The 7,672-nt window shown below is 44.4% G+C and overlaps 1 protein-coding gene across 1 annotated transcript in view; it reads left to right on the top strand.

Moving 5' to 3' along the window:
- The first annotated feature begins 4,018 nt into the window (after nt 1-4,018).
- slc35a5 (solute carrier family 35 member A5) overlaps nt 4,019-7,672 on the top strand; it is an 8,518-nt gene continuing 4,864 nt past the window's right edge. The window contains exons 1-3 of the mRNA XM_061088408.1: nt 4,019-4,079; nt 6,515-6,684; nt 7,584-7,672. The exon at nt 7,584-7,672 is cut by the window's right edge and continues 10 nt beyond it. Of these exons, the coding sequence (XP_060944391.1) occupies nt 6,558-6,684; nt 7,584-7,672 (216 nt within the window). The 5' untranslated portion in view covers nt 4,019-4,079; nt 6,515-6,557. The remainder of the gene's footprint in view (nt 4,080-6,514; nt 6,685-7,583) is intronic.

Genomic DNA, 7,672 nt, shown 5'->3' with positions numbered 1-7,672 from the left:
GGCAGTTCGATCCCCAGTCGGACCCATCTGCATGCCGAAGTGTCCTTGGGCAAGATGCTGAACCCTGAATCCCCCCCCCCCATAAAGTGCTGCTAATAGATGCACTGTATGAATGTGTGTGTGATTGTAAAACTTTACATGAAATGTTCACAGTGTGATGTGCAGTTCACAGCGTCGACCCTAACGACCAATCAGCAGGCGAGGATCGACGTCACGTGACGGACGCAGGAAGTGAAGCGTTCTCCAGCCGCAGTGAGCAACACGCTTCAAAATGCAAGTGCTCACCTGTTCAGTGCTTTGCAGACCTAGAAATGTTTTAATTTTAACTTTAATCTTAAGTTACTGTGAGAACTTGTCCTGAGGACAGTGAGAGGACGTCCAGCTGACAGGAAGTCCAGCTGACAGGAAGTCCAGCTGACAGGAAGTCAGAGACACCAGGTAGAGAACAGGGATAGAGAGGGGAGGATTTAGAGGGGTCTTATCCCAGCCAAGTCCCCCAGGGGGCAGTGTAGAGGGGTCTTATCCCAGCCAAGTCCCCCAGGGGGCAGTGTAGAGGGGTCTTATCCCAGCCAAGTCCCCCAGGGGGCAGTGTAGAGGGGTCTTATCCCATCCAAGTCCCCCAGGGGGCAGTGTAGAGGGGTCTTATCCCAGCCAAGTCCCCCAGGGGGCAGTGTAGAGGGGTCTTATCCCAGCCAAGTCCCCCAGGGGTCAGTGTAGAGGAAGTATTTGAAGGCAGCTTTAGGAATAAAAACACATCATCTCTTTGTTGTGGAGAAAATGAGTCATGTCATATAGAGCACCCCCCCCCCACCCCCCCACCCTCACCAGAGCACAATACAAAGTACTGGTAACCACGGGAACCAGTTTAAATGATTCAGCATAATTTGAATCACATTAGTAATAATAATGTTCACCTGACGCAGCAAAACGTCTGCGGCCAATGGGACAAACGGAGCTCCTCCTCCTGAGTTCCTCCTCCTGAGCTCCTCCTCCTGAGTTCCTCCTCCTGAGCTCCTCCTCCTGAGTTCCTCCTCCTGAGCTCCTCCTCCTGAGTTCCTCCTCCTGAGCTCCTCCTCCCAAGCTCCTCCTCCCGAGCTCCTCCTCCCGAGCTCCTCCTGAGCTCCTCCTCCTGAGTTCCTCCTCCTGAGCTCCTCCTCCTGAGTTTCTCCTCCTGAGATTCTCCTCCTCCTGAGCTTCCTGAGCTCCTCCTCCTGAGCTTCTCCTCCTGAGTTTCTCCTCCTGAGTTTCTCCTCCTGAGTTTCTCCTCCTGAGTTTCTCCTCCTGAGCTCCTCCTCCTGAGCTCCTCCTCCTGAGTTCCTCCTCCTGAGTTTCTCCTCCTGAGTTTCTCCTCCTGAGCTCCTCCTCCTGAGCTCCTCCTCCTGAGCTCCTCCTCCTGAGTTCCTCCTCCTGAGTTTCTCCTCCTGAGCTCCTCCTCCTGAATTCCTCCTCCTGAGCTCCTCCTCCTGAGTTCCTCCTCCTGAGTTTCTCCTCCTGAGCTCCTCCTCCTGAATTTCTCCTCCTGAGTTCCTCCTCCTGAGTTCCTCCTCCTGAGTTTCTCCTCCTGAGCTCCTCCTCCTGAGCTCCTCCTCCTGAGTTCCTCCTCCTGAGTTTCTCCTCCTGAGTTTCTCCTCCTGAGCTCCTCCTCCTGAGCTCCTCCTCCTGAGCTCCTCCTCCTGAGTTCCTCCTCCTGAGTTTCTCCTCCTGAGCTCCTCCTCCTGAATTCCTCCTCCTGAGCTCCTCCTCCTGAGTTCCTCCTCCTGAGTTTCTCCTCCTGAGCTCCTCCTCCTGAATTTCTCCTCCTGAGTTCCTCCTCCTGAGCTCCTCCTCCTGAGTTCCTCCTCCTGAGTTTCTCCTCCTGAGCTCCTCCTCCTGAGTTTCTCCTCCTGAGTTCCTCCTCCTGAGTTTCTCCTCCTGAGTTTCTCCTCCTGAGTTCCTCATCCTGAGTTCCTCCTCCTGAGTTTCTCCTCCTGAGTTTCTCCTCCTGAGTTTCTCCTCCTGAGTTCCTCATCCTGAGCTCCTCCTCCTGAGCTCCTCCTCCTGAGCTCCTCCTCCTGAGTTTCTCCTCCTGAGTTCCTCCTCCTGAGCTCCTCCTCCTGAGTTTCTCCTCCTGAGTTTCTCCTCCTGAGTTCCTCCTCCTGAGCTCCTCCTCCTGAGTTTCTCCACCTGAGTTTCTCCTCAGGTGGAGCTCCTCCTGTTCCGCCCGCTGGTTTCTTACTTGTGTTTATTTCTCTTCTGTTATTATTTTTGAAACTCAGGAGCTCCTCCTCCTGAGTTTCTCCTCCTGAGCTCCTCCTCCTGAGCTTCTCCTCCTGAGTTTCTCCTCCTGAGTTCCTCATCCTGAGCTCCTCCTCCTGAGCTCCTCCTCCTGAGTTTCTCCTCCTGAGTTTCTCCTCCTGAGTTCCTCCTCCTGAGCTCCTCCTCCTGAGCTTCTCCTCCTGAGCTCCTCCTCCTGAGTTTCTCCTCCTGAGTTTCTCCTCCTGAGTTCCTCATCCTGAGCTCCTCCTCCTGAGTTTCTCCTCCTGAGCTCCTCCTCCTGAGCTCCTCCTCCTGAGCTCCTCCTCCTGAGTTTCCCCTCCTGAGTTTCTCCTCCTGAGTTCCTCCTCCTGAGCTCCTCCTCCTGAGTTTCCCCTCCTGAGTTTCTCCTCCTGAGTTCCTCCTCCTGAGTTCCTCCTCCTGAGTTTCTCCTCCTGAGTTCCTCATCCTGAGCTCCTCCTCCTGAGTTTCTCCTCCTGAGTTTCTCCTCCTGAGTTCCTCCTCCTGAGCTCCTCCCCCTGAGCTCCTCCTCCTGAGTTCCTCCTCCTGAGTTCTTCCTCACCATATTCCTCACCTCAGTTCTCACCTCACTATAGGGTTCTTCTTATTTCATACATTTCCCACAAATATGGGGAGGACTCAAATAGCTCTACAGTTCTGCATTTCATTTTTTTCCAAGTAGGCCGACACTTGCCTGTGTATTTTCTTCTCCTCTTCATAAGCATTTGGTGTTTCCCTTTGTTGTAACAGGTAAAAATAGCAATAAAATGTCAACATTTTTCTTTATTGTTGTTCTATAATTTCATAAATGCAATAATCTACAGTTTAGTATAGTAAAACTTTATATAAAACTTTATTAGCTTTGTTAGCAAATATGTTTTGGGGCTCCAGACAAATTTTATTTGGGGAAAGAGGGGGCAAAATGGCTCTTTTGATAGTAAAGGTTGCCGACCCCTGCTATAGACCTATAGGAGGGACATCTAATGGACAACCTAAGTACTGAAAGCTAGACTAGTACGCAGTTGTAGACACAACACAGGGGGGGGGGGGGGGCTGGACCTGAGAAGGGAAGATAAGGAGTTTAATGTGGCTATTAAATGTGACTAAAACTAGACTAAAATGTAATTTGTTTTCGTCGACTAAAACTAAACTAAAACTAAGAAGGATAAAAATGACTAAATGTGAGTAAAACTAATATGCATTTTCGTCTAAAGACTAAGACTAAATCAAAAATAGCTGCCAAAATTAACACTGCTAGGGGGGCACCGTGAACCATTCTGCGACGCCCATTGAAAATTCCTCCAGAATACGTAAATTTTCACCACTCTCTAATTTTCTGCAAATTTTGGTAAGAATGTGAGCATGTTAACGCCTCAAAAAGCCAATTAATTTGCCTGAATAATAAAAATGATCCTTAAAATGTCCATAGGGCCTCACCTGTCAGTGCCTGTCAGTGCTCGGGCCCTAACTACACACTGAATGAAAGTAAAAACACACAAACCCACAACCCTTCCTCCAGGTGAGCACCGCACCGGTCATGTGACCTGCTCTTCCGGTCACAGTGCAGGGTGACGTCAACACTTGACAACCACCATCAACCTGTCGACGCTGCCTCATTCTTTTGTATTCCCGCCCTCTGATTGGTCGATTTATCCGCGGAGAGAGATGATTGGTTGGAGGCGGGGGGGGTCATAGTCAGGCTCAGCCAATCACAGGCAGGGGTACCCCGCGTAAATCCCCAGGGCGCATGCGCGGCGGATTAACCCGGAAGTGCTGCGAGTCGGATGCAGCTGGGATGTGTCGGAGAGAATAAGACAAACTTGTGGGTGAGTTGTGTTGTTTTCCCACGTTGTGTCGGAGGCTGGAGGATCCGTGTGTGTGTCGGTGTGTGTCTGTGTGTGTCAGTGTGTGTCTGTGTGTGTAAGGGGACCTGTGTTGTGTGTGTTGTTGTGTGTCTGTGTGTGTAAGGGGACGTGTGTTGTGTGTGTTGTTGTGTGTCAGTGTGTGTAAGGGGACGTGTGTTGTGTGTGTTGTTGTGTGTCAGTGTGTGTAAGGGGACGTGTGTTGTGTGTGTTGTTGTGTGTCTGTGTGTGTAAGGGGACGTGTGTTGTGTGTGTTGTTGTGTTTCTGTGTGTGTAAGGGGACGAGTGTTGTGTGTGTTGTTGTGTGTCTGTGTGTGTAAGGGGACGTGTGTTGTGTGTGTTGTTGTGTGTCTGTGTGTGTCAGTGTGTGTCTGTGTGTGTAAGGGGACGTGTGTTGTGTGTGTTGTTGTGTGTCTGTGTGCAGAAACATGGCGATGCTAACTGAGCTTCTCTAACTCTGAGAGTAAACACAGGAACATGACGTCATGTGATCACATTAAACCATTAGAATTAATAACGTTGTTTTATTAAGTTACTTCTCAAGCTTTAGTTACTTTCCTTCATGATCTGAGTCGTTACTTCGGTGACGATCTGAACCGACTCGCAGCTCCGTTACGTTACTGTGAACAAAGAGACTTTAAACTTATTTACACCTGAACTTTAATATTAATAACTTCTAAGTATTGTGAGGTGTAAATTATTAATAACTTTATTTAAAGAGAACACAAAGAAACACGAGATATAAACAGGGGTCAGACCATAAAGAGCCTTAAACTAATCAAGAACATTTTAAAATCACTCCTCAGTCAAACTAATTTTTAACCAATTTTAAGATTCTCAGCATTTTGAATTTTCCTTTTTAATATGACAGATATATTGCAAACTACTAGTTTAACAGTTTAACATGTTGCTCTGTGACTGTAACTTGATTTAATCAGTTTGGCACCAAGTCTGGGTTTTTCTATACTATTGTTATATCTCATGTTTATTGCCTTTAGATCATGTGTGTTGTGATCTAGCTAAACACAAATTTAATTTAAGGCACAACATCAATTATCACTTTGTTAACAATTTTCCTCACATGGTTTTTCAAGATGCAACATCCTTCGTCTTTAACCCTCAACACGAGTGAATAACAAATACTGTATAAACCACTTTTATTTGAATTCTATATATCTGTTGGAGTCTGACAGCAGACTCAGCGAAATGAGGCTTTTACTGTGTCTGACATTGTTTATTTGGATTTTGATATAATCCAATAAAAAGAGGATGTAAAATAAAGAAAATATGGAGGAAAAAATAATAAACACCTTTCAGCCTCCAAAGTGATCGTACAACAGCTGAAAGAACAAGAAATCAAACTATTATTCAACAAATCGATTAACTTACACACAGAGAAGTAATTTCTGTTTTCATTTTTCAAGCTCAAGTACGAACACAACATCTGATAATTCTGATTCTTCTCAAATGTACAAAGATCCAGCTTTACTCTGTCATGTGTCACTAACAACTAAATATCTTTGGTTATTTGAACTTTTAGTCGAACAAAACAGGACATTTGATGTTTTGTTAGAAGATTGAAGTTTTCAATCGTGAATTCAAAAGTTTTTTCTGTTAATTTTCCACAATGACTGAAGGACGGAGTCTCCCTGTTTCTTTCTGAAACCAGAACCTGCACCAGTCTGATACCAGCACGGTGTCTGTGTTATTAATAGGGACGGGAATCGGCAGGGACCTCCCGATACGATACTATCACGATACTTAGGTGGCGATACGATATGTATTGCGATTCTGTGGGTATTGCGATTCTGTAAGTATTGCGATTCGATTTTACGATTTCCTGGGATTTCTTTTGGTTATTTTTTTTTTTTTAAATAAGGGACCATTGAAAAATGTTGAATCATACCTTAAAATACAACACAGTCAAATTCACTTAGAGCTTTACAAGTTTTATTTCAAATATTAACATTAACTTAACGACTGCCGGGCAGCCAATAGAGAAAATAAATAAAAATGTTCCCTATTATTGTATAGCCCCTGTCAACTGCACACAAACTGACAGATTAAGAAATGTATGCCACTTAGGCTACTTTTAAACAATAAATATAAATTAAATAGAATGAATAAAAGTTTACTTAAAATTTGAAATAAACAAAAAGTAGACTATTGTTGTTTGCATGTAGGCGATGCAAAGCTAGTGCTTGGGTATGTTTAGATTCTTGTGCAAAAACAAGAGCTGGTCAACATGCTCTGGGGGGATGTTGCCCCCCCAATATAAACCAATTAATATGTTAAAAAAAAAAAAAAATCGATTCGGGAGACAGCATGGCGATTTAAAATCATCATTCACAAGAATCGCGATTTGTAACTGAATCGATTTTTTTCCCCCCCATCCCTAGTTATTAACCAGCAGGTCTGACCACTTCCTGTCCCAGTGCGGCCATGGTGCGCTGCCAGTCCTGCCCCAGTCGGTGCTCCCGCTCCTCGGCCTACACGCTCGCCCTCGGCCTGGGCTTCGTGGTTCTGGGGACCAGTCGCATCCTGCTGCTCAAATTCTCTGCCAACGCAGGTGAGTGTCGAGGAAACAGGTCTTACAGTCCAGGCAAAGTAGCGTTTTACGACCAACTAATTGTAAAAGAATTTTTTTCAGCATAGATTATTTCTATGAGGTGTCCAGAACAACATACTAAAAGTCCTCAGAAAATCTAGTTGAGGAAATATGTTTAATTCTCATCAATGTGCCAATAAGGCAACAATACACCCCAAAAAGACTATTTTTTTCCTTTACTCCAATCAAAATAAAACTTTACACAATGAAAGTAGCCATGAAACGTAACATTTTTTGTATTACAAGTTTCTTTGAAAATGAATTTGAATATGCAAATGAGCTATACACTAATCGAATATGCCCCAAATACACCCAAATAGGCTTAATTTTTTCCTTTACTCCTACCACAATAAAACTTTACATAGTAAAAGTATTTATGAAAAGTAACTTTTTTTGTATTACAAGTTTCTTTTGAAATGAATTTGACAACCACATGAGCTCCACACTTATTGAATATGTCCTAATTTGCATAGGCAGAAACACCATTCATATGTATGACAAATACATACATAAATTAATTTTCAAAGAAACTTGTAATACAAAAAATGTTACGTTTCATGGCTACTTTCATTGTGTTAAGTTTTCATTTGATAGGAGTAAAGGAAAAAAATAGTCTCTTTGGGATGTATTGTTGCCTTATTGGCACATTGATGAGAATTAAACATATTTCCTCAACTAGGATTTCTTAGGACTTTTAGTATGTTGTTCTGGACACCTCATACAAATGATCTATGCTGAAAAAAATTCTTTTACAATTACTTCTATTTTTGGCTCCAAAATGGGCTACTTTGCCTGGACTATTACAGTTTTAAACAGATTCTTCAGACCATCTTCATAACACCTGTTTATTTTATTTACAGAGAACAAGTATGATTTCCTCCCGGCGTCTGTCAATCTGCTCGCTGAGGCCATCAAGCTGATCTTCTGTCTGGTTATGTCCGTCAGGGTC

Source organism: Limanda limanda, chromosome 16, assembly GCF_963576545.1.
Source record: "Limanda limanda chromosome 16, fLimLim1.1, whole genome shotgun sequence".
Lineage (NCBI taxonomy): Eukaryota > Metazoa > Chordata > Actinopteri > Pleuronectiformes > Pleuronectidae > Limanda > Limanda limanda.
The sequence above is the reverse complement of the archived record's forward strand: the minus strand, read 5'-3'. Positions and strand labels throughout refer to the sequence as shown.